Genomic DNA, 25893 nt, shown 5'->3' on the forward strand with positions numbered 1-25893 from the left:
CACGTTTACCTACTGTACACTCCTCACTTCTTTTCCTTCTGCTAGGTCCAAAATAGAAAACGTCTTCTGAGTAGAAGACTAGAATCCTTAACCATCCAATGCTTAACTATACAATGCGTAAGTCCTGTAAAATATTCAATCGCTATTAATCGCATAATTATCACGAGTTAACTTGTAAATAATCGCAACTTATTCGCACATTTCTGTTATTAATGTAGTTCACTTTTTTTTGTTGATATATTTTAAATTAATTATGGTGGTTTAAATAAAAGAAATCATCAGGACACCAAAGGGAACTGTCGCTATGTTTCCACACGGGTGGTTTTAATCGCCGGATGTGTGCATCATGGCGGATTTTGGTGCTTGATTCAAGACTTGACGAATCAGCAAAACAAATGTGTAGTGATAAGTCATTATTTTTATATTTATTTATGTATTTTGAGTGAAGAAAGGAGGCTGTAAATAAACGTGTTGCGCCAAAGGTTTTAATTTCGCCCCTTTTTATATTTATTTATTTATATTTGTAATAAAAATGGTGAAACAGAAATGCGTGCTACATTAATCACGCATTAATAAAAAAAAAAAAAATGCCGTTAAAATTAATATGCGTTAATGCCCTTATATATATATATATATAGCGTTAATGCCCTAATATATATATATATATATATATATATATATATATATATATATATATATATATATATATATATATATATATATAATAGCAATTCCGCCCAAAAGGGGGAGTCAGAACACTCCAGACGCTTGGCATGTTTTTGGTTCTGGTACAATGAAGTCTCTATATCTCTTTTTTTCTCTTCTCTCTCTCTCTCTCTCTCTCTCTCTCTCTCTCTCTCTCTCTCTCTCTCTCTCTCTCTCTCTCTCTCTCTCTTTCTTACTCTTTCTTTCCTAAAGAGTAATCTGTGCTCTCGCCTGTTTGCTCTCGCTCCATGTGTCTGGAGCCGTGGGCTTTGCAGGAAAGATGATATTACTCCATTTTCAAGGCGTCCACAAAGAGACATTGTTGAGCAGGACGTACACAGGTATGAGTCCACTTAGTCGTCATTAGCCTGAATCCAAACTCTCTCTCTCTCTCTCTCTCTCTCTCTCTCTCTCTCTCTCTCTCTCTCTCTCTCTCTCTCTCTCTCTCTCTCTCTCTCTCTCAATCTCTCATAGTAATTTTCTGCCTGCTTCACACAAGCTATGTTGCAGAAATCGAAGGGTTGGTCCTGATGAAGTAATGGAAAAAAAAAACAGTTCTCCATTCGTCCTTTACCAACCTACTTCTCGAGCTGTGTAGGTCACGAAAGAAAAATGCTTTGAACAGGTTGGAAGAGTGTGAAAGATCTTGAGTGACCTGCTATCCAGCTCAACCCTACTGAACACCTTTGGGGTGAATCAGACGACATAATGCATCCCAGGCCTCCTCACACAAACAGTTTGGCTGAAGGAATCTCACACAAATCTCCACAAAATCTAGTGGAACATCTTCCGAGAATAATGACATTATTCTCACAGGAAATAGGGACTCGATGTAGAAAGGGGTGTTAAGAAGCACATACCAGTCTTATGCTTAGGTGTATACAAACGTTTGTAAATATAGTCAATGTACTAAGAACATATACATTTGTCCATTTGTCTATTTTTTTTCTTCATTATCCCCTTTCTCGTTGCCCTCTTTTTGCTCCAATGCCTCTTAAACTAATGAAAAGTTCGCTCTTCCATTCAGCCGTGAGGAACACGATCCCGTCCAGCGCTCTCCTGTGCTTTAATTACCTCGTTATTACGAGCACCTCGTGGAATATCCTCGTCCTGATTGCTTTGAGTCATTTTGGGTTCAAATCCCTAACACTTAAGAACAATGCCACAGTCAGAAAAGTAAATAACTCCAGACAGCCACAATGGAGTCGTGCCACTTAACGAAAAAGGGCATTTTCTTTTTTTTTTTTACCTCCACAGTGATTAAAGCAGGACTAAAATAGCATGTGAAATAGCAGTGTGGAAGTTTGCTTATTAATAAATGGGTGACAGAAAAAGTACATTCATGTAAGCTTGAGCATGGATTTTATTTTGTTTTTGTATCAGTGTGGTATTATAGCCTTTAGGTTACTGCTCAACATTTTCAAACACAGTTTCTGGCGGTCCTCCAGAAAGGATCTTAGCAGGTGATGGAGAAAGAATAAACAATGAAGAGCGCTCAACCTCTTTAACCTCTTTCTCTCTCTCGTTTTTTTTTTGTCTTCGCAATCATGCTGTTTGTGACCCTTGTTTGAAGTCATTAGGGTCTTTTGACTGGTTTTAATTACTTACATTAGCATGCAGAAAAAAAAAAAGAGTCAAATCCTTGATGAATATCCCATTCCACATTGAGAAGTAAGCCGAACAAGATCTTCCACACACTTTCAACCGATGGAAAGCATTTCTTCAAAGGCTTTGTGCCCTGGGGCATGGAACAAGTTTGGGTCTTTTAGTTCCAGAGAAATCTTCTTCTATCTCAGTCTGTGCTAACAATCTAAATTTCCTGAACACTTCTATACACTGAATCCTTATAGACAAATCCAGCCGTAAATGCACCTACACCACCGCCCCCACCACCACCACCACCACCACCACCACCTAAACCCACACATTAAACTTGCAAGTTTTTAATGCACGTTTTATTCAGGGTCTCGTTATGCCCCCGAAAAACCTCTCAACCGCAGAGCGTCAGCTAAAAACACACCGTTCACACAAATTCATTTTATTCCCCTATGCGAAAGCACAAATCAGCATAATGGCGACCTCATTTTTTTTATTTCACCAGATTGCTGCATCCCTCCGTTTTCACAAAACAACATGCTTTATGGATATGGTTTCATTCTAATGTTTATTGACGACTGTAAGAAACATTTCGGGGCGAAAAGTGTGGCCAATAAAATTTTAATATATCTTTATATAAGAGCAATTGGCAGCCGATATTCATAAATCCTAAATTAATCAAATAAATCCTTCACTTTTTATTAAAAAAAAATAATGCTAATGTTTTCCAAAACAGTCTGCAATAATCTTTTAATATTGTTGCAATAAAATGGCGCAGGCTGTGGAACCAAATGTGGGATTTCAAAAAGAATTTAGTCACAAAACCTCCAGTGAAGGGAAACGTATTTATTTATATATTAAATTAATCACAAGGTTAAAAAAAACCCTGAACTTTTGATGACTTTTGTCCCTAGAAAAACTACCAACATACACTATAATTCCAAAAGTATTGGTTCACCTGACCTTTCCTGCTATATGTGCTTCTTTTCCACTGGAGGCACTCGATTATACAGGACGTCTTTAGGTGTGCAATAATCCAATCTGAATTTACTTGAAGTTGTTCAACCCAAACCTGTTTCAGCATGGTGATTCCCCTGTGCACAAAGTGAGCTCCTTGAAGATCTGGTTTACATGCTTTGGAGAGGAAGATCTTGCTGCTATAGAGCTCTGATCTCATCCATACTGAACACCTTTGGGATGCATTGGAACATTGACTGCACCCCAGGTTTCCACACCTACATCAGTACCTGCCTTTCGTAACACCCTTGTGGCTGATGAACACAAATATCCATAAGCACACCAAGAAGAGTGGAGGGAATTAGAAGAACAAGTCAGGACTAAATGTGGAATGCAATGCTCAAAAATCACATACCGTACTTATGACCAGGTGACCCAATACTTTTGAAAATATAGTGTATTTCTAGAAATGGAAGTCTTTGGATGCGCAGGATTCAAAATCTTCTCTTTACTTGAACTAGGAGATCCAAACCTGTTCCAGCATGACTATGCCTCTGTGTACAAAGCCACCTATATAAAGATATGGTTTACATGGGTTCGAAGTTTTTTGAGCACAAATTTTCACAAAATCTGGTGGAACATCTTCCCAGAAAAGTGGAGATTATTCGAACATCAAATGGGGACTAAATGTCGAATAGGATGTTCGAAATACACACATATCAATCTTATGCTGAGGTATCCACAACATTTTTCCTCGCTCAGGATTACACAGAATCTTCCAGAAAAAAACTTATTCAGAATTACATATAAGTTTGACAGAATCCGGTTCATTTTCCAATTCAGCTTCCAGATCTGAATGCAAATTTTTCCTGGATAAATAAAATTTTAAATATGTGTGATAAAGGAGAAAACCCTTTACATGGACAATTGTGAAAAATGCAAAGTTTGACCTGAACTGAAACTGGTTTCACAGATAACCTCAATGTTGCCTATATAGTGTTTTAAAAATCAAGAAAAAGCCTCCCCCCCAACAAAAAATAGAAAATTGTTTGAATTGTAAAAAAGAAAAAGAAAAAAGGTTCTACAGAAAAGCCCATATTTCAGCTAGAAATTTGAATATCCATAATCTATCCTTGTATAAAATAAATAAATAAATAATTAATTAAAATTAAAAAATGCTAATTTAGTTGAATATTATTAATGAGTATAAGTGCACAGACATACTGTTTTATATTATATATAATTATTATTTTATAAAATTGCACAATTATTACTGAAGAAAGAGGGTAAAGAGGGCGCTGTTATTATTATTATTATTATTATTATTATTATTATTATTATTATTATTATTATTATTATTATTATTATTAGTCTAAAGGTAAATACTATAAATGACAGATGAAATGGATACTGCAGTTTTGTGACTATTGATCAAAGTAAAATAAAAATTGCTGCATCAGACCAACTAAAGTCCAGGGCTAAATCCTCTATTGGAAACACGTGGAATGGAAATGTTGCGGCCTCACCAAAGCGGTCTCCATGGTAGCGTTGTAAATTTGTATTTTTTTCCAGAAAGCTTCATGGGTGATAAATCTAGTGCGAGCGAACAACTCATTAGGGTGCACATTTTTTTTTTCAATGGACGGGAGTGAGCGGAAGCGCTTTAGAGCAGCAGCAGGACGTTGTAAATATTGAGATTAATGCTCGACGTGTTGCCAAATTAATATCCGTCCAAGAAGGAATAAAAACCGACGGTATGAAGCCTTCGTTGATTCATTATGCAGCGATTTTAAATCATTTCGATCGCCGCTGGACTGGGAAACGACGGCCGGACGTGTCTTCTCCTGACGAGTCAGCGGTGATATGTTTGTTCGGAAATATTCATTATCTACGATCTGGAGGAATCAAATGATGGATGGTTGCCTTAAGTGCCGAGTTACTGCACATTCTGGCCTGGTAAAGCCGCAGGAAATGCCTTTCGGAGACTCCTCGGGTTTCAGCCGCGTTGGCAAGTCCACTCATCGAACCTTAGATACTGTACAAGACTGAACCTGAAATCGTTGATATCCTCTTGTCTCCTGTAAAGGAGATAAGCTGAGCTTTGCGTCACATTCCGGGTTTTTTCTGGAGTATCTCTTCCAGGTCCAGGTGTTTACATATTCATGTTATAGTACAGGTCTACGCTGGGGACATGAATCATGAAACTCATAACTTACTCAGAAAACACTCATCGCCATATTTTGGAGTCTAAAACCCACTTGGTTTTGTTTCAAATGATTCAATGATAAGTTGTTGGATGGAAAAAATTTCAACATAATGCAAGATTTTATCTTAAAGAGTGCAACCAAGACTTTGCCTCGAGTTCTGGAAATTCCGCGTTCAAATCTGTACCTAACTGGACACAGGATTTCGTTGTTTTCCAATAACCAAGCATCCTGAAGAGTTTTATTACTAATTTGCCACAGAAATTGACCTACTATCATAAAGACAATTTTTTTAACCATTTATAGTTACAATTAGATGCGTGGACATTCGTGCTTACATTATAGCAGCTTTAAATATCTTTTCCCTCCAACTATTTTCCTTCTTTTTTGATTTCTCAATGTTGAATAAATGTCATTTCTTGCATTTCAATCAAATCTGTTTACGCAGATCATACAAATAGCTAGTCCCCGACTTGGACGATGGAGATGATTTCCAATGACCCCATCCTAACTAGAAAATATCGTTAGTCGAGACATGGCTTAGCCAACCATGAGTCTTAAAAAATGGTGATCAGTATGCGTTAATATACTGTTTTTTTGTTAATAATTAAACAAATTACAGTAAATACTTTAGCAAAACAAAGCAATTTACAGAACCGTACTGTAAAAAAACTATACTGTATGTATATGTATATACATCTATACTGTATGTTCATCCAGCAGGAGCATGGGCGAACGCAAGTCGAAATATCATAACTTGGGGACCCCCTGTACAACTACACAATAAAACGTTAAGCATGTCGGTAACCTGTAAATTCATAAACCTGTGAATTTCTGTAAAAGGAAACGTCTTCTGGCCAATCAGAAGAAGAGTAATACCTGATCAAGCGTCAAAGGTGAACCGGGTATGCAAGGGTATAATTGCTGCAGCTTTTTTTTTTAACCAGAGGTCAAAATTGGAAAGACCAGGGACCTCCAGGACTAAGGGACTACATTGCACAAGACTAGGATAAAGATAAGCTACATGCAGGACTACATAATAACAACACAAACAACACAACACTGTACAATAAATGCAGAAGAACATTGTAGCGATGTTTCAAAAAGCAGGAAAGTGAATAGGCAGAAACGTCTTATGGTTTTCGCTCGTGCACAGTACAGGGACATAAACGTTTTTTTAGGTGTTTCGGTGTGGTTAAGCAACTTTTGGGAAACGATAAAAAAAAAAAAAAATGAAAGTGTGGACACGAAGCATTTTTTAGACGAGAAACACCTTTTTGAAATTTAGCCGGATTCGTGTAAACATAGCCTTAATTAGCTTTGGAAATGATTCCAAAATCCAGATTAAACTTGGCATGGAAGCCAAGTGCACACTGTGAATATCAAATGGTTCCTCTGATTCCTCTTTATTTCCACTTAAAAATTAATCCAGTGGTCTTGGATTGTGAAAATGACCTTTGGCAATGATTCTTTGAGGCAACACGACTTTTCAGACTTTTCAGCACTAGCCCTACTGAGCATATTTATATAACTCCTAAAACGATCAAATATCATTAAAAATGGCAAATAAATAATATACAAACAAATGAATTTTTTACAAATGAAAATATATATATTGATTTTTGTTTCCTTTGTAAATGTCGGAATAAAAAATATCTAATGATTATACGTACCATGTCCGTTTTTTACAATCAAATGTACAATATTATATTATATATATTATATTTAATTATTATATTGCCAAATGTATTGGGACACCTGCCCTTACCAGTGATATGTAATTTTGGCCCAAAACACATGTATTGGAAAAGTTTGGATGCATGAAAAATTCCATCCACTTGAACTAGGAGACCCAAACCCATTTCAGCATGGTACATAAAAATATGCCTTACATGGGTGAGAAGTGTGTGGAAGATCTTGAGTGGCCTGCTATAGAGTCCACCCTAACCCCGCATGTTTGATTTGGCACGTTTTTACGCTGGATACCCTTCCTAACGCAACTGTCCCCATTTATCTGGGCTTGGGACCGGCACTAAGAGTGGCTGGGGTTGGTTCCCTGACCGTGGATCGAACCCGGGCCGCAGCGGTGAGAGCGCCGCATCCTAACCACTAGACCACCAGGGACCCATGCTGATCGATTTACTATTTTACTTAATTACTTCTTTGGTATTAAGTGTTTGTTTTTTTTGTTTTTTTTTTTATGTCTAATCAGTGATGAATTTGATCTTAAAATTGATTATAATGTTCTGCACAAACTTGTGGCATCCGCACTAGCTGGAGTTCAGGGGCCCCAAGAGTTGTAGCTTGGCGAAACCAGGAATTCACCCCCCACCCCCCGGTAATTCCGATCACAAACCCAGAGCCTTGGTAAAAAAACATTTTCACTCATGATCTCAGACTTTTGGACTCCACTGTGTAAAGGGCATATTTACTGAAAACTTTTGGAACAATGTTTATATTAGACTTGTAGCTCCAGTGCACTAATTTGTACAGGTAGTGTTTCCTGCTACATTTCTTTCTTCTCAGAAGCTCTAAATGATGCATATACAGACTTCTCATTTAAATTGTATCATGTTGGGTCACTTTGGTTGACATATTTGTAAAGTTTATATATAGGAGACTATAAAGGTTGTAAAGTCTGAAACTGTAATATATATATATTTTTTATATGAATTTTTTTCCACATAAACTCCCAGATATGCATCTCGGATTTACTTTGTTTTCCTAAAAATTTTTGCAGGCACACTTTCCGGGACAGCTTCGGTTACTGTCACAAAGATTAAAATACATCTGAAATATATTTGGCAAATCGCAGGCCTTTAATCAAACCACATGTCCTGAAAGACAAATCTTTCTTTTTCTTTTTTTTTGCTTTCTCAACATTCCCGTAGCTTCCCGTCCTTCTTTTTTTTCAGAAAGAAGGTAGCATCATGGACCAGGTTTTTTTCATCGCTCACAATAGTGTTGGCATGAGTTTCTAGGGTTTGGAGCGCGGTTTTCAGATTACACCGTCAATTTGAAGGTTTGATGGTCTTATTTGGGCTTGAGGTTAAAGAACAAATGAAAGACATCTTTAATCAGGACTATTGTAGGCAACATTTTGGAAAAAACCTGCAGCTCTATGAATTTTGATTCACATTTCAGAGAAGTCCCTGTGGAACATATGTGATGGGCAGTGGTCTAAAAAAACAAGGATGTTCATTGAAAGCAGCAGTCTTACACCAAGCGTGCAGCCGAATAAACCATAATTACCCCTGACACAGCTGTCGGTTCCCTGGTAGACATGTCATAAATCATATGCAACATTGCAGGCCAGTGGTGGTTTCATTGAAGAGTTGTTATTCCTAGTGGATTTAAGATGGCTGCAACATTCTAGACAGGAATTTGGAGCGCAACGGTGTAACTGGAGACAACCCTCCAAAAAAACAGAATGATCTGAACTCTGCTGAGCTTTATGGCCACCATAGGATATGCTGGTACGTCTGAGATGCAGGTCAAATCCATGTTGATGTAACCTCTGCTCCTGGTGAGATGGGACGGATTTTCCGTTCCAGAAAAGAGCGCTTTTTATAAAAATTGCAGAACATACAGTATGTCAGAACCACTTATAGCCATGTTCCCATTAGAAGTGAACTACATGGATAAAAGTTTGTGAACCTTTTTTTTGGAACATCCCATTCCACATTAAGTCCCCATTTGTTGTTAGAATAACTTCCACTTTCCTAGGAAGATGTTCTACTAGTTTTTGGAGTGCGGTTGTGGAGATTTGTGTTTATTCACAAGGGTGTTAGTAAAGCCAGGTACTGATTTAGGGTGAGGTGAGGAGCTCTGGAGTATTGTACCAATTCATCCCAAGGGGTGTTCAATAGTCTATTTAAAGTATTAATAAAATGAAGAAAAATATCATGCTAGCAAATCCAAAGACATCCTACACAATTGTGTGCCTCCAACTTTTGGGGAAGAACCACATATGGCTGTAAAGGTCAAAATCTTTGTATTTAAACTTTAACCCTACTGTCAAAAAAATTATTACGCTCTAGACTATATACAAGAACAGACATGGTACATAATTAATGCTAGCTTTTTAGCTAAATCTGCTGATTGCTAGTAGCTTACTTTGTACATCTACATTCCTAAGCTTACCTCTAGCTCAATTGTTAGCAGTTAACGCTATTCATTTGGATGCACTGTGACAATAATTAATCTTTTCCCTTCCATATACATGTATAACTTTCTAAATAGGATGCATTTAGACATAATTATACATTATAGACATTATGCTCATTCCCACAATGTTAGCATAGGCAGCAAGCTAATCTTCTAGCCTTACTAAAGACTCTACCAGCAAGTGCCATTGAAAATCAAATCGAAATATATATATTTTAGCAAAGCAATAAGGTGCAAAGCGGCTCAGGCTCCGTTTGTGTCACAGTTTTATTCTATATTTGTGTTAGAATTTTATGTACAAGATGATTGGCGACATTTTACAAAAAAGAAAAGACACAAATGAAATCAAACCAATAGTGCTACACCGAAATTACGAAAGAAAAAGTCATTTGATATGTATATTGTGCATTTCAAACCACTATGCAAAGAAGCATTTTGGATTATGATGTAGGAATTGTAGGAATTTTCAAAAAAATTACAAATAAAAAATTCTAAATACACAGAACTTAGCCCCATAGCAAAAACGAACACGACCAGGATTTGAAAGGAATTTCTATAATATAGTTGTTTACAAAGCTTGCGTTTTTGTCCTTTTTTTTGTTTGTTTTTAAGCTATTAAAATGCGCAAGGTCTCTTTTGCATGAATGCGTAACCTACCGGTCACAGCATAATGAGTACAAAAGCAGCTCGGTTATTTTTGGATTGATTACTGAATACATGTTATGATTTTGACTAGTGTGGATTACATCAAAAAGTGTATGATTTATAAAAAATAAAAAAAATAAAAAGAAATAAATTCTGCTTCAAAATGTAAGACGTACAAGGCTCAAAATCGTGTGTGTGCAGGGTTCACAGTTTAAAATATAAGTACCTTTCCGAATGATCCAAAAAAAGAATAAGGGTGGTCCTACTAAGCTAGATGTTTACATAGGAAACAAAAATATATGGAAATAATGATACATTCGAGAGGAATTCTGGTCATTATCCAACACATTCTGGACTGATATGGCTATATACATTAGTAATGATTTGTACTTTGCAGGATAGTGTACCGTTCCTAAAATCACACCAATCAGAGTCCTCTATCTTAAACAGCACAAAAAAACAAAAACAAAGTGTTGGTCTGTAACATACATAGAAATATATAATATAGGCTGTATATAAACAAAAAAAGGGAGCGTTTCGGGGTTGCTCATATGTGCAAGTTCTTCTCAAAAGTAGGATGGAATTGTTGTTTTCGGCTGCCAGATCATTAAAAGACTTTTTCGTAAGTGGGGCACTTGTGGCTTTGCAGTTTCTTCAAGGTCTTTTTGAACTCCTTGTTGGCTTTGTCCCACTTGTGGATGCCGGTGATGAGGTACTGCCTGTCTGTCTTGCGGCCCATAATGAGGTAGGCGCTGCTCGGGTTGTCCAGCTGCGAGCAGGGGCAGTCGGCGCCGTTCTTCAGGTACAACGTGAGGGTCTTCAGGTCTTTCTTTTTAAGCGATCCCAATTTCACAGCCTTCTTCTTCTTCTGCAGGATCACCTTGCGGTCTGCGTTCTCCCGTTTCACCTCCTTGATTTTGGTCTTGATGGCTGGAGGAAAGAAGACAAAGATGAAGCTGAGGTTGTTTTTTTGTTTTTTTTTGTGAAATCGAATACGCTTGGGAAAGAGACTGTGATTGGCAGGTGAGAGCCTCAAGCTAATTTTGATGATCTCCAACAAAAAAAAAAAACCTCTTTGCTTTTCAAAATACTGAGAGGGATCATGGCAAACACTTTCTTATGAGCAATTTTTAGGAGAACTCTTGATGCCAACACTGGAAGGCATGTTTACATAGCTAGGCCAATGGTCTACCATGTATGCTTAAAATATGGCTCAGCAGAAAAGTTTTGGGAAGCAGAAAATCACAGAATCCCCCCTGGGATGTATTCCAGGTTCAGGAAGGCTAAACAGAAAACAGGATTTGAGTTACAGTGGGGGTCACACAGAGCCAGACCACAAAGGAGAGGAAAACTGGAGAAAGGGATGGGGAGGGGGTCAACAAGGGTAGTTGTAATCAATACCAAGTTACTGCTGTTGTCAGTCCCAGGGCACTTCATAATGACCCAGGTATCACTGTCTCAGGCTCTGTCAAGTTTAAGACTCTTTATCAGGATAAAGCCTCGGTCATGTAAATCAATCTGCCCCCTACTGCCCTCTGTCTTCCCTGGGGGGGCATGAATGTCACAAATTGCAAGTCTGTCTTGCCTTGTGCTCTTGCAGATGGAACTTGATCTGTAACTGAATGGAATTTGTATATATTATAAGTGTATACGAAGTAGAAAAGATTGGGTACTTCTGCAGTTCTTTTACGATTACGATTATATTATATACTTCAAGTACCAACCTTGCATGCATAAGCAGGTTTTGTTGGCTGCACTTTTAAGTTCAAATCACATAGCCAGTCTTTTCCTTATATGTAGATAGAAGAAGTATGTGTGCTGTGGAAACTCTTCTTGAAAACCAATCCTCCATGCATTAATCTTCTAATCTTATAATTTGCTTAACCTTTTGCCACTCATAAGTCAACTTTAATGGTGGTCTTACTCAGTGGGGTCAGTACATTTCAAGTAAGTTCATGTTGCAACAATGTGATACTTATACATAATATGAATTATATCTGGAATTATGTCCGACACTCCTGTGAACCTCAGGAGGAATTTATTTTAATTAGAAGCCGGGCACTCCAAAACCCCATAAAGCAAAGCTTTCTATAGAAAAAACATATTAATTATGATTTACTGCTAATTAGCTTTTAACAAGCTGATCAGTCTCCACCAGCTGTCAGCAAGCAAACCACACCGAAACTCAATCTTTCCTGTGTGGCGCTGAACATCAGTGGCTGAAAGGACAGTAATAAAATACATGGCGGTTTCCAAAGAAAATTGTATCTGGGATTAATTATTATAGACCATTATAATATAATAGGATGAAATTGGAGGTTCACAACTTCAGTTATTGGTTTATCCTGGTCAGGGTCATGGTGGATGCTAAGAAGTTTGGGTGTAAATTGGGAATACAACCTTGCTGGGATGTTCATCGATGTACACCACACATTTACACCTAGGGGAATTTAAAATGATCAATCTACCTACCAGCATGTTTTTTGCTGGAAACTGGAGAACCTGTTGAAAACCCACCCGATGTGAAAAGTGGTACAGCGGTAGTAACACAATCTCAAGAAAGGACCATGCACCCTGGAGGTGTGAGTTGCTGCACCATTGTGACCTCCAGGAATAATTTCTTAGCATATTTTTATTCAACTTTATTATTCATTTAGAACTGGTCAGTGAATTGATCTCATCTCATCTCACTAATAAGATATGTTTTAGTATTTTAGTGCACCATTTTGTACAACAAGAGCTTCAGCTCATAACAAATGAACACTACGGAGAGGCACGCTGCAGTGTTCGGGAATTAACTTTGCACATGGAAAGGATTAAGAGCTTGATCTGCCATCTCAGCTACATAAACAGGCTTTCTTGAAAGGGCTTAATGTTGAATGGAATAAAACAATTGGTCAGGAGTTCTCAAGTCAAGAAAGTCCAGCTTTCTGGGGTTTAATTCGGTCCAAGCTCTTGGGTGAACTCTCTACGCACCCTATGGCATTAGTGACTGTAATCCGCATGGTCCCGGTGCACTTAGCTGCAAAGCCACAATTGAAATACGGCACTCACTCTTCTAATACCCATAATACCCAACTGTTCCTGACCAATGGTTCCAATTCGATAGAGTTCAAGCGTGACAAGTATTGAACAAAGACCAAAATGACAGATTAATGCTTCATAGCACCCAAAAGGATGTTATCCCAGGCACTTGAGAGAAAGCTGCAGTGCGCAAATGAACTATGAAATGGCCTGGCTGTTGAATATCCCTAGTAAAAGGCACTACATTTACTAGGGAAATTAATGAGCTTGACAAACCTTTCAGAAAAATGTGAGCAAAATAATTGTAGCACACAAATCAATCTTATAAAATTCTACATTGTTGAAACGAAACACTTCAGCTCATTTTTAAAAGGGTTCAACTTAAGCTCAAAAAACTAAAAAATGCTAGCTCTTTAGGAGAAATGTTAGCCAAACACTCTGGTTCAGCTTAAGACTACATAAATAATACATTTTCATTTATAATTTGTCCATAACAACGAATAAGTACACTATCCTTGATAGTTTGAATACATATAGATATTTCTTGAGTTAACATTCGGTTCCATTGTTGGTGACCCCCAGATTCATTGCACATCATTTACAAAGAAAACAAGGAAAAGCAAAAGACAAACTCTGAAAAGGAGCACCGAAAGACAGTTTAGAATGAAAAATGATTTCAGTCCTGCCTGTTTCCAAAGTAATTTTTTTCAGGAATATCACCTGACTAATGCTTGGACGGTTTGGAAGCTTGTGGTTAAATCAATGAGGCCTGTGAGACTTCAAAAACTGAACTCTGCATGAGGGGCCTGGAAAAGCGTCAGAAGTGGAATCTGGTAATGAACTCTGGTGGGTCTTGAAGAGGAGGACAACCCTGTATTGTACCCATAAATGCTTCCAGAGATTGAGCTTTTAAGCCTCGTCTCTGTTTCATTCCCGGCTGGCCATTCTGTACTGTCGCAAGACAAGAGGCAGACTTGCAGACGGATCAGATAGTGTCATAAACCCAGCAGGTGACGACAGGATGAAAACAGTCCCAAACAAGACTTTCTTCGCAGCCTCAGATGCCTAAAATGTGTGTGCAGAATCCAAAGTGCATGGCCAAGCCGTACACTTTTACTGCTCTAAAACTGAATGCTCGCCATTGACCGCAGAAGAAACGGCCAACAGAAGTGTGAGAAGAGAAGCACTCAGTGGAAGTCCATGAGGTTTGGTTAGGGAGAGGAATCATAAAAGTCAGGCCTGGACATGAACAGCATTCCCCATAAAACCATTGCTGTTTATTACCAAAGTGTCTGTATGTGAGTCTGGCCAGTTTTGTCAAGAATAAACGCCCTACAAAGGACTGCTGGGTTTTTCGTTATCTCATGTGGTATTTGAAATGCATGCTAATTATCTCTTTTTTAAGCTTTGAATTGGGTCATTTCTGAGCTAACCCTGGACAACAATAGTGGCATAAGTCACAGTTAATGTACCCAGTAATCAACATGCAAGGTCAGGAACAAAGTGAATCCATGGTCTTTCATCCCATACTAGGCAAAACTGTTACATTTATGGCATTTGCCAGATGCTTTTATCCTCTTATTCAACTAAGCAGCTATGTGGTAAAGAGCCTCGGTCGGGGGCCCAGGAGTGGCAGCTTGGTGTGGCTTGGATTTGGACTCGGATCCAAAGTCCAGTGCCTTAACCACTAAGCTTCCACCTCCACAAGTGATTTGTCACAGGACACTCATCTTTTTTAACAAAAGCTTTTAGTGCAAACCAGGTTACAGGCAGTACTGCCAATTTCACCCAAATGAGAAACCTGACAAACTTTCTCTCCCTGACTATAGCTGGCTTTAGAGATTAGCCCAGAGGTCACAGAGGGGGTTTGCCAGTGGGCTTCGTTTACATTAAGCTGTCCAAGGAAAGATGGCAACTCACCAATGATGGTTTAGCCTCTTCAAATTCTTGTCTGAATGAGGCTTTATGGTTTTCTAAGAGGCAAACCAGAATCAGCATTTGTTTTCTCCTTGGGAGGAGAGCAGGAAGCTGTTGGTGCAGCACCCTCCTTTTGTTGAGGTAACTCCTGCTGGGAATAGCCCTAATGGCAGGCATAATGGGCTGTTTTAACAGCCATGGTCAGTGGTTATCTATTAGAATATGAGGATTAACTCAGATAATTAGGGGAAAAATTAAAACCATAAGCTCAAGCACTTTCAGAATGTTAACTGGAAGACCAGAATGAAATAGTAACCAAAGAGTGAGAAAGTGACCGATTCGTTGATTCTTTGAGTGTCAAGAAAGAAAATTAAAGGTTGAGAGTGAATGCTGATGGTCTGGATGTATAAGCCTTTGTACGTGTTAGCGAAACCTTAGGCAGAATATTAAAATTGAGTGTAAAAATATATAGAGAAAGGTGTTTGCTCAAGTAGCAAAAATTGTGGTGCATTATTATAGTTCATTAATTTGTAGAAAACATAACCTATATATATATTTGCTGAAGGACTATCAAGCTAAATCTCAGTTGACCCCTACAAAAAGGTCAGCGCCGGTGCTGTTGTCACATCCACTAGGACCAGACAGGAAAACAAACATCCCGATTTACAGCTCTGAGTAGTGGCCAAATAAAGGGGTTTTTAGACCTGTGTGAATGACCTCAATTCATTAGTCACAGAGTAGTGGTCTCTAAAAGGGTCATCCAAACCATGGCACGGATTTACAAGGGTTAAAAAGAGCCCACAGCTGTTATTTTAAGCACCGAAGACAGCAGGATTGTTCTTTTGTAAAACATGAGCGTGCTTTGAGCAATCAGATAAATTGGGAGGCCAATGCGAGGACCTCGGTGAACTTAAAAAACTGGCGATGTCGATTAAGGTAACAATCAATGCCCTGTACTTTTCATAGGAAATGGTGTTAAAGGCACACTTTTACTATATTGCAATACATGTTACTTATTCTAGCTCAGTCTTTTTCTTTCCATGTGACTACCAAATAAACAATAACTAGTAAAACAAGTGTGACGATAAACAGAAAGTCTTTGTTGTCAATTGAAGAAAAAGAAGAAAGGAAAGTTTGCTCAATTGCTTTATTGTGACTAAACATGCATTTGTCAGGTTATTGGTCACCTTTCCAAGGTAATTACGAAGTCATTTCCCAAATTACGGAAATGGAAAAATAGAATAATGGGAAAAAAACAGCTATACAATCAACGCCTATATTCGGGGCTATAGATTAAGAATAGGCACATAGTAAGGCAACAAATGGTTTGTGTGCTTTGTGGATTTAAATACATCCATTACCACTTTACTTACAACTAACTGCAGGATTTTGGAATGCCTTTGGCTCTGGGTCCAGCAGGAATGTGACGCTTTTCGGCCGTCTTGAAGACGGCAGCTCAATTTTCACCGCAAAATGTGCTTGTGTAAGAGAAAAAGAGGAGTGTTTCGGAGCACTTACCGAACTCGCTGGCACACATGTGCTCCAGAATAGCATCGGTTTTCATTTCATTGTCGCATGGCGGGCAGACCGGCGGGAAACCTAAGACAGAATAAGAACGAAGCGCAACGTCAGGGCCAATATGCTGCACAGAGATACCAATCAGTATCATGAGCGATGGTAATAGAAACCAAATGTGTTTCCCCTTCGTTTCCTTAAGCCCCTCGTTTGCATACTCCCGAAGGGTTCAGAAAAGTTTGTGCACGAACGTAAACAGCGGGGACAAACTTTACGATCGAAGGGAAACGTCAAGGAAATTCAGACTGTCATTTTGCTTGTAATCCACTTGTCAAATCACAATGCAGGAATTTATTTTTATCGGGCACCAGATCTCCCCCGACACACCGTTTCCTTTAAAACTAGGAGGAATTTTCAGGCTCAAAATCCCGCTAATCCTGCTTTCCTCCCCAATTCTCCCTATCACTGTGTCATGCTAATTAGCAGTAGACAAACCCAAAACCACATCATTTACACATGTATGTCAACAGCTGTTCTTCAGTTTACTGTGAAAGGAGGAGAGGTTTGAGACAAGACCCTAAAGACCCCAGGCCAACTGTAATTATTAGAAACATTAAGATGAAGAGGCCCCCTGGGGGTCATGGAAAGTGTTAAAAAAAAATTGGCTGAGATTACAGCTCCTTATCTCTGGTGACTCTGTTAGGATTTCAATCAATCCTTGATTAGCTTTGGTTATCTTTGTTGTTCTGTATGTGTGGCCACTTTTCTTATCAGTAGCAGCTTTTCTAGCAAATGCGCATGAAAAAAACACTTCAAGGGTGAAGATTTCTGGCAAAGTCTTGAAAAGGAAAAAAAAATCCACGCTTGCATGAATTAACCATAATTATGTTGACAGCACAAAATGTGCGTTACCGGGATTTTTTATCCCCCCTTTGTGAAATCCATTCCCGTTGGAAGCGTGACTATATTTTTAATAGCTGTCCAATGCGAACATGCTGAACAATTCTGTATCTATTCCTTCTCTTGCCAAGAGCACATGTTTTCTTTTCTCCCCGAAGCAAGTGCTAAGTATGCTATTCATTTTCCAGTCCCATGAACTATTCACACTGGCTGTAGATCTCTGATTATTTCTGGAGCCCAAAAACATAGCGATGTCTGTTTGGAAGCAGTCCATTTATTAATCTGGTTTCAAAACATGAAGCTAAAACTCCTAGTGCAACTTTTATTTGTGTTCCAGCTTCTGTTTTAAATTAATCCTTTAGCACCTCACTATGTCTGTTTATACAGCATTAAACACCAAGAAGACAATGTTAAACTTGCGAAATGACGCTAGGCACTATGCACTAGCGTGTGATTTGAACCCCCCCCAGGAGACCAACTTTAATCAACACCACTCTTAATCCTTAGTGAAATTCATACTCTATTCATTAACCTGCACATGACTGAGACTCTGAGGGTAAAACATATATTTTATGCATGTGGTAGAATTTGTTTAGTTGTTTTTGTTTCCTGTCTTCTCAATGAATGCTTGGAAATACCCACAAGATTTATGAGATAGTTACATTAGCTGCTTGTACTTTCCCTTTCCCTCAACTTACACTTTCCATCGAACCCCTTGCCCAATTCTAGTGACTAAAATCCGCAGACAAAATCAGATCCTGTGGCAAAACTTGCCTTCCTTCCTTTAGATGTGCACCTTCGTGGAAAGTTCTTGCCTAGGTACTGTAATTCAAGTAAAAAAACAGCCATCCCAGCCCCACCTCCTCGTTCCTGTGATGGACTCAGAGCTGTTGCAATTATCTTATGAAAAGTGATGCTAATGGAGGCTCTTGGTCTCTCAGGGTCCATCAAGTTAAAGTCACCCTGAAAGTCCATGATTGATTTGGCTGCTCCAAAAAATTGCCTCTTGAAACCCCTTGAATCAAATGAGGGGAAACTATTTATAACAAAAGTCATTAGTTTAACAACATGCACCAGTTGTGAAAAAAAAAATGTAATAAAGAATGCGCACAATGCATTTTTTGGATGAAATCCCAACTCGGCTAACTCCCCGCTGACAATTGTTACCAGGTGCAAACAAATATGAATCTTTTCCTTCCTTTTAGACCAGCTACAGGGATAGGTTAATAGCGCAGAGGAATACAGTGTGCGCTGACAGAAATAATAGAGCTCTTAGGTAACAAAAGGTAGGAAAACTGTGGGTAAACAAATGTCGGTTCCTGAAACAACATCACTTTGCCTTTTAAGAAGGAGCTCGGGCGTCATTTGCGACACCCGGCAAAAGGTGTGACGAGGTCGAGAGTGGCGAAAGTGGCACTAGATAAGTCGCAGGACTCAACATGCGAGATAAATGACTCACAACACAGACTGGAAATTACACTGACAAATCATTTTTCGAATTCTTAGCAATGTTTATATGAGCAATGATTCTCTGTATCTTTGCCAGATCTGTCTGAAACAAATAGTCTGCCTGGTAAGATCTTTCAAACCTTGATCCTGGAGAGCATTTTGTGCGGCACATTTCTGATTCAACTAATCAGGTAATAAATAGTGTTCCTTGTGCTGAAAAACTCAAAGGAGGTGTCCTACACCAGGGGGAAACAGTAAAATCTGCAAGACAACCAGAGTCTACATGACCAAGAGCATTTTCTACATATGACAAACATTTTCTATTGGTTAACAAATCTTTTACCTTCCTCCAAAAATCCAAAATGATTTGGACCAGGTGTTTTAATTTTGGTATTTTTGACCAGCATAGATCTCCAAGACAAGCCATCTAGGGGTTGATGCTTAAAACGATTTACGGTCACTATAGTAATTTTTTATGTCTGAAAACTCACCGCTCTCTGAGGATGTGTCAGTGTTGTTGGGCGTGCTGATGCACACATCACTCTGAGGGAACTTGTCGCAGGCAAGCATTTCAGGCCACGGAAACCCGAACGCCTCCATGATGGGTTCGCAGCCCTGACGCACGCTCTCGCACAGCCAGCGGCACGGGTAGATGGGCCGGTCCATGCAGACAGGTGCGAAGAGCGAGCACAGGAAGATGCGTGTGCCCGGGTGGCAAGCCTTGTGCACCAGAGGCACCCAGCTGCCTGCTTGCTGCCTCACCTCAGCCATGCTCTCGTGCTCGAGAAGGTTGGGCAAAAGCATCTGGTTGTAGCCGACGCCGTGGCACAGGCGTAAGTCATCTGGGATGGACACGCACTGTGGAGGCTTGTCATAAGCTCGCCCGCCACCGAACGAATCAGGCTTCCAGACAGGGTACTCATACTCCGTTGCCAGGCTCAGGGGCACCAAGTTTACCATCAGTGCCAACACACTGGTGGCCTTCCACAGGCACAAAATTGCCACCGGCTTCATCGTAATACTCACTGCCAAAACAAAAAGGCACTGATGCAGATATTGAGCCTTATTGCAAAACAGAAATAAGAAACGCAAAGGTCCTGTTGCAGGTCCCTTAAAAGCCAAAAAAAGGGTTCAGGAAAAATGTCCCCCAGTAGAAATGAAAATGAGTGGTTTAAATGAGCTCAGAAAGCTGCCTGTGAAAACTTGACAGCATTCATCCGAGAAAGAGAGAGAGAGAAAGCGAGTGAGTGAGTGAGTAAGAGTGTGCGCTTTCCTCCTGCTGACTCACAAGGCTGCCTGCCAGGGACCCCTGCGCTTGAAAAATGAGTGGAAGTGCAAGACAGCGGGGGAGCGAAAGCGCAGCTCCAGCCAATAAGAACCATTAAGCACTTTTTGGTGTGCAGGGAACCAATGAAACACACGAGCCAAAAAAAGAAAGACACCTTCCCCCTCCCCACACACACACACACCCCCTCTCCCAGCTGTAACACCCCCACACCACCCCATCCTACCCCAACACCATCCCACCCTTGATTTGCACTCCTCTTTCCCATTCTCAAAACCAGAGTCTTTCTGATTCTGTGTGTTTCACTGAGACACAGAACACAACAGCTTCAACAGAACACACACACATTTAAACATTGAAAACCAGTGTAGAAGCTACTTTAATACTGTTTATGGTAAGGTGGAACAGGCTGTGCTGTTTGAGAGGTGAAGATTGAGGAAGAGTCAAGGGGGTAAAAAACGACTAAATCTATATATATATATATATATGGTTGCTTCTCTTTCCCTGTGAAAACAGTTTAAAGCTTACCCGTGTTTTTACTAATTACACTAATGGTGCAAACGACATAAATATCATCGTAATGATGTTTGGTTTCCGTGAACAGCGAAAATATTCCAGGTCACACCGACCCTACTTACGTAGAATCACACACACACACACACACACACACAAAAAAAATATAAATACCATATGAATTTTTATGCATTTTTAATGTAAGTAAAAACAAAAGAAAACAACAATAAAAACAGTTGTAGATTTTGTATTGGTTTTAATGGATAGAGGGAAAATTGTATGGGTTTTATTAGATAAACTTTAATGCTGTTCAAATCTCATGATGCTATTTATTGGACATGATTTGGATGCCATTGAGCATCCAGGTTCTAAAAGGTTTCTGCAATGGTTTTCTTTGTGGACCCCTAACCATTAGACTACTAGTCCCCTATTTTTTAAGAATTCTTTATTAATCTGATCAGAGTATAGGGTTAGCCATGTTACCCCTGGAGCACAAAGGGGTTAAGTGCCTTGTACAAGGGGCCCAAAAGTGGCAGCTTTGCGATAACAAGGCATGAACCCTAGATCTCCTAATCAGTATCCCAAAGCCTTAACCACTGAGCTACCACCACCATATTTGCTGTCAGAATAACCTCTAAAATCTTGGAAGATGTTCTTTTTTTTCCCCTCCAGATTTTCGAGTGTACATGTGAAGATTTGTGCTCTTTCAGCCACAAGGGCATTAGTAAAATCAGGACTGATGTAGGGTTTTATGTTTAATAGGGTTGAGGTCAGAGCTCTAGAGCGGCCCACTCAGGATCTTCCACACACTTCCAAACCATGCAAAGCATATCTTAATGGAGATGGCTTTGTGCACAGGAGCATTATCATGCTGAGAAAAGTTTGGGTCTTCTAGTTCAAGCGAAGGGAAAATTTCATGCTCTTGGGTCCAAAGACATCTTGTGTGCCTCCAAGTTTGTGGTAACAGTTTGGGAAAGAAGTGATATTTGAGTTCTTATGTCAAATGCAGTCATAATCTTTTAACTTTGCATCTTCATACATGAATTATCCAGATGAGCACGCAAATGGTAATCCATAACAGTATTGCTCATGGAGTCAGACACTGTGCTTTCAATATCATACATGTGTGTAAAGAGCTTGTGGTCATTCTTTTCACTTGAAAAACAAATATGCAGTGTGTCATGTTTGGCTGTACATGTGCGTGTGTTCCCTCAAGCTGTCATTTCTCTTTCTAAAACACGAGAGGGCTTAGGATGCCACGATGTATTCTCAGACAATAGAGTCTAAATATTTTGACATGCGGTCTGCTTTTTGGCATGCAGAGACACTGCAGGCTTTGTGCATACGAATCCATATGTCCAGGGAACCGTTCGCTTGGACCAGTTACATCTCCTGTGCAAAATGTTTCTCGAAAGCCACAGTTACACGGATTTCCAAAAAAAGTCAACCAGCCGAGCTCGAACAAACACTGGCATCTAGTGTCCGGATCACACGTATATCGCTTATTCCGAACATCTGTTCTGAACATGCTTTGTGCATGTACTTTAGATAAACGGATTTGATTTTTAAAGCTTTTATTACAGTGTTAGTAGATGCTAACGGAAGCGTTTGAGGGTCTTTTCCATATTTACCCTCAAACATTTCTATAATAGACACGAAGCCTAATAAGAAAAATAGCTACATATTGTGTATTATTTATTTAGCAATAAATCAACTTTGAGGTTTTTGTAACAGTCCCAGTTTCCAATCCTGGCGCACCCCCGCAAATGTTTTATTCCTTAAGTATTTCAATTTCGTACAAAGCAAGAACCCCGCTGGGAACCCCAGCTGCTAAACAGACATTAATATGAAGTCTCGTTATTTAAAAGCCCATGGATTTTTGTCACAACATCGAGGCAAACGGTTGGTGTTTGCAGAAGTCAAACGGCTCTCAGGCGCAGTAATTGAAGTCTTAGCCTGAGGTGTGAATGGAAAAGCGCTTGATTAAGCTAACATAACAGCTGATCAATGCTAATTGAACGGCTTTGTGAGTGGAGGACCGGCCCAACAGTAGGTCTCTTAACATAACCTTTAAACTAACAAAGCCGGGGTCTCTCGGTTGGCTGTTGCTCTTAATGCAAAGCTGTTTCCTGACTCACAATGGAGATCTTTATCAGCCGTATTCGCATTCAGGCAGACAGATGGCCTGATGTTAGAGTAAACCCAGCACTTTAGCATTAGGAACTTGAACTCATTTAAAGGTGAATGGAATAAGGCAAATGCAGGAATGCAAAAGGGGGCGTTGTTTACCTGGAGAGCTTTGTGCAAGGTAAAAAAAGGAGGGTTTTTTTACACAGTGGAAAAAAAATTCATCAAATAAAACGATGATTGGGGGGAAAAAAACGATGAACTGTTATCCTGCAGGAATACAGAAAGCATTCATTGCTTTATGTGGGTCGCTTAATGAAAGATTAAGGGCTGCTAATTAAAGCCAGAGTTGTTTTAACACCTCCTGGGACTTTCACAAGACAGTAAGCCAGAGTGTTATACTGCAATCTGCGACTTGCCTGGATGCGCATGACTAATGTCGATAATTAGCAACATTTACAGAGCAAGTCAGAGAAAAGAGAGAAGGAGAACAGAAGAGAGATAAAAATGCTCCATAACAGCCGTTCCAGTTTGTTCGTGTAGATCGCTGTGTTGCAGTGTCTATAATTTTGACAGATAAAACTACACCCATGCAACATATTCATCTCAGACTCGCTTCAACTTTGACCGATTCATCATAGCAACTGGTATTTTTCATAAATACCCACGGGCTTCGATTGCTGTTGTGGCCCTGCCAGTGAAACTTCGAACCAGGTCTAGAACAAAGAGTAAATTATAACCAAACCTAACCCCATAAAAATGCCTTAAGTGAACATCGAGCCTAGAGCTTGGACGCTCTTGTAAGGAGATCTCGCATTCCTCGCGTTGATTTGGGCGATGTGGTTTAAGTCGAGCGGGAGGCAATATTTCAGCTCAATGTCTTTAATGGGGCAAGGCACTTAAGAGTCGTGTCGGCCAATGTTTTATTTCTGCAGCCCTGAAAGGTTTCAAAAAGAAAGCAAAAGAGTGAGTGTGTGGAATGGATCCAGCACAGCATGTCTCTGCCATTCTGCCAGTTCAGCGTATCTCTTCCCTGCATCAGAGAACGAAAGGATCGCTTTGCTTTAGTAGCTCCCTGGCCAAAGAAACCAGAGAAAACCCCTACAAAACAGAGGCGCTTTCCTTGAACAAGGAACGTCAATGGCTATAACCATTTCTGTCCAACGGCGTCCTTCTGATAACTAAGATAACGCCCTGTGATGTCACTTGGGTGTTAAGAGAACAGCGTTTTGTTAATTCGATCCACATGTAGTCTAGTTTTGTCCTTCTCGGCGGCCATGTTTACGTTTTTTTCTTTTTTTTCTGAAAGGCTCCAAAAACCCCTGCCGCTGCATTAAAACTCGTGGGTGAGTCACGGCGTGTCTGGCTAACGATTCAAAGGAAGAATGCAAAGGCCACATGTGAACGTTGGCGTCCTTTTTTAACGCTTCCCGGATCTTGCTTATGAGCTCACTCTTGACTTATGAAGTAATGAGTCTGAAATGCAGGACAAAGTTTGTACCTTCACGCTTCTTCAATCGATACAGAGAGATATTTGCTGCATAGCATTCTCAGGCTATACATTATCCATCTGGGAATGATTACACTGACTTACACACACACACACACACACACACACACACACACACACACACACACACACACAAACTTCCACTGCTGCATTTGAACCAATGGAACATGTTTTCATTAGCAAATCATGTTCTACTGGATGTCCTTGCTTCCAAAAGAATAATATGTGATCTGCCACATTCCTTGAAGATTCATTTGTTTTGCTTGTCTACGCTTTCTTCCCCCTGACGACATGAATTGCTGATGCTGCCACTGGTTTTGTAATTTATTCGTTCCCTCTTGTTTTAATTCAGGATGCATCGCTAGTTTTTTTGCCTCACGAACGAGTGTTACGACCGCAAAAATTCGAGATTATCTTAGCCTTCCGCGGCCGAGACCGCTGATCTGCTCCTCCGCCTCCACCTCCTCCTCCTCACTCTGTCTTTAAGGACATGGGCGAGCTGAATAAATAGAGCTGTAGGAATTAGGCCAGCTGAGGCATGAAATTCACCAGACCCAGAACCATGTGCTTTGGTGGCTCTTATGCTCGGGCAGAAGCATTAGGCTGGGACACTCTCCGAGATGCTAAACAGAACCCCCTTTACCATCCCCCCTCCCCCTGTGGGACACACTGTTTAATGTTACTCTGTGTAAACATATGTCTTGCACACATTTCACCACGGCTTTAGTAGAGCTCTGGGTTAGAAGAAAGTGAGGTCTGTTTAGTTGACAGTAGTTTAAAAATAATGGTAGTGATATTTCTCTGTTGGCAAAATGTTTTCGTTTGTATACGACGATCATCTTGTGAACAACGAACCGAGAACTGTAGCAAGAACATTATTCCAAGTACATTATCGTGGCCGACAACTAGCAAAAAATGACAGAACGCCACCTTCTCCGGAGTCTGAACTCACTGATACTGAGTGCAAGTTTTCAATTCAACTCAACGCAATTCAGATTTATAATAAACATTGTCCTAAAGCAGCTGTACAGAGATTAAGAGGTTATAAAGTTGGATTGTATAAGTTTAGTACCTATAAGTTTGTTCCTTATGAGTTTATCCCTAATGAGCAATCCAGTGGCGACTGTCTCAAGGAAACACTCTCCCTGAGATGAACAAATCCTTGAGAGGAACCAGACTCAAAAAGGTACCCCATTCTCATTTCGGTGCCACTGAATGTCCATCCATTAAAGTTCCATTATTGCTGATGTCTTGTTTGCTGTGGACTTGAAGCTATACCCAAAACACTAGCAATGGGATGATGGAAATTTACCCTGAAACGCCAATCCATCATAGTGCATAGTGGGTACCTAGGGGTAATTTGGGATCCCTAATAAATC

The 25893-nt window shown here is 39.8% G+C and overlaps 1 protein-coding gene across 1 annotated transcript; it reads right to left on the minus strand.

Moving 5' to 3' along the window:
• Positions 1-9878: 9878 nt before the first annotated feature.
• sfrp1a (secreted frizzled-related protein 1a) lies at positions 9879-20407 on the minus strand. The gene is made up of 3 exons (XM_083527503.1): positions 19571-20407; positions 16734-16814; positions 9879-11204 (listed from the first exon to the last, which is right to left on the minus strand). The coding sequence occupies exons 1-3, from the start codon at positions 20091-20093 to the stop codon at positions 10882-10884; spliced, it is 927 nt and encodes a 308-aa protein (XP_083383629.1). The 5' UTR covers positions 20094-20407; the 3' UTR covers positions 9879-10881.
• Positions 20408-25893: the final 5486 nt, after the last annotated feature.

This window comes from Silurus aristotelis (genome assembly GCF_946808225.1).
Source record: "Silurus aristotelis genome assembly, chromosome: 23".
NCBI lineage: Eukaryota > Metazoa > Chordata > Actinopteri > Siluriformes > Siluridae > Silurus > Silurus aristotelis.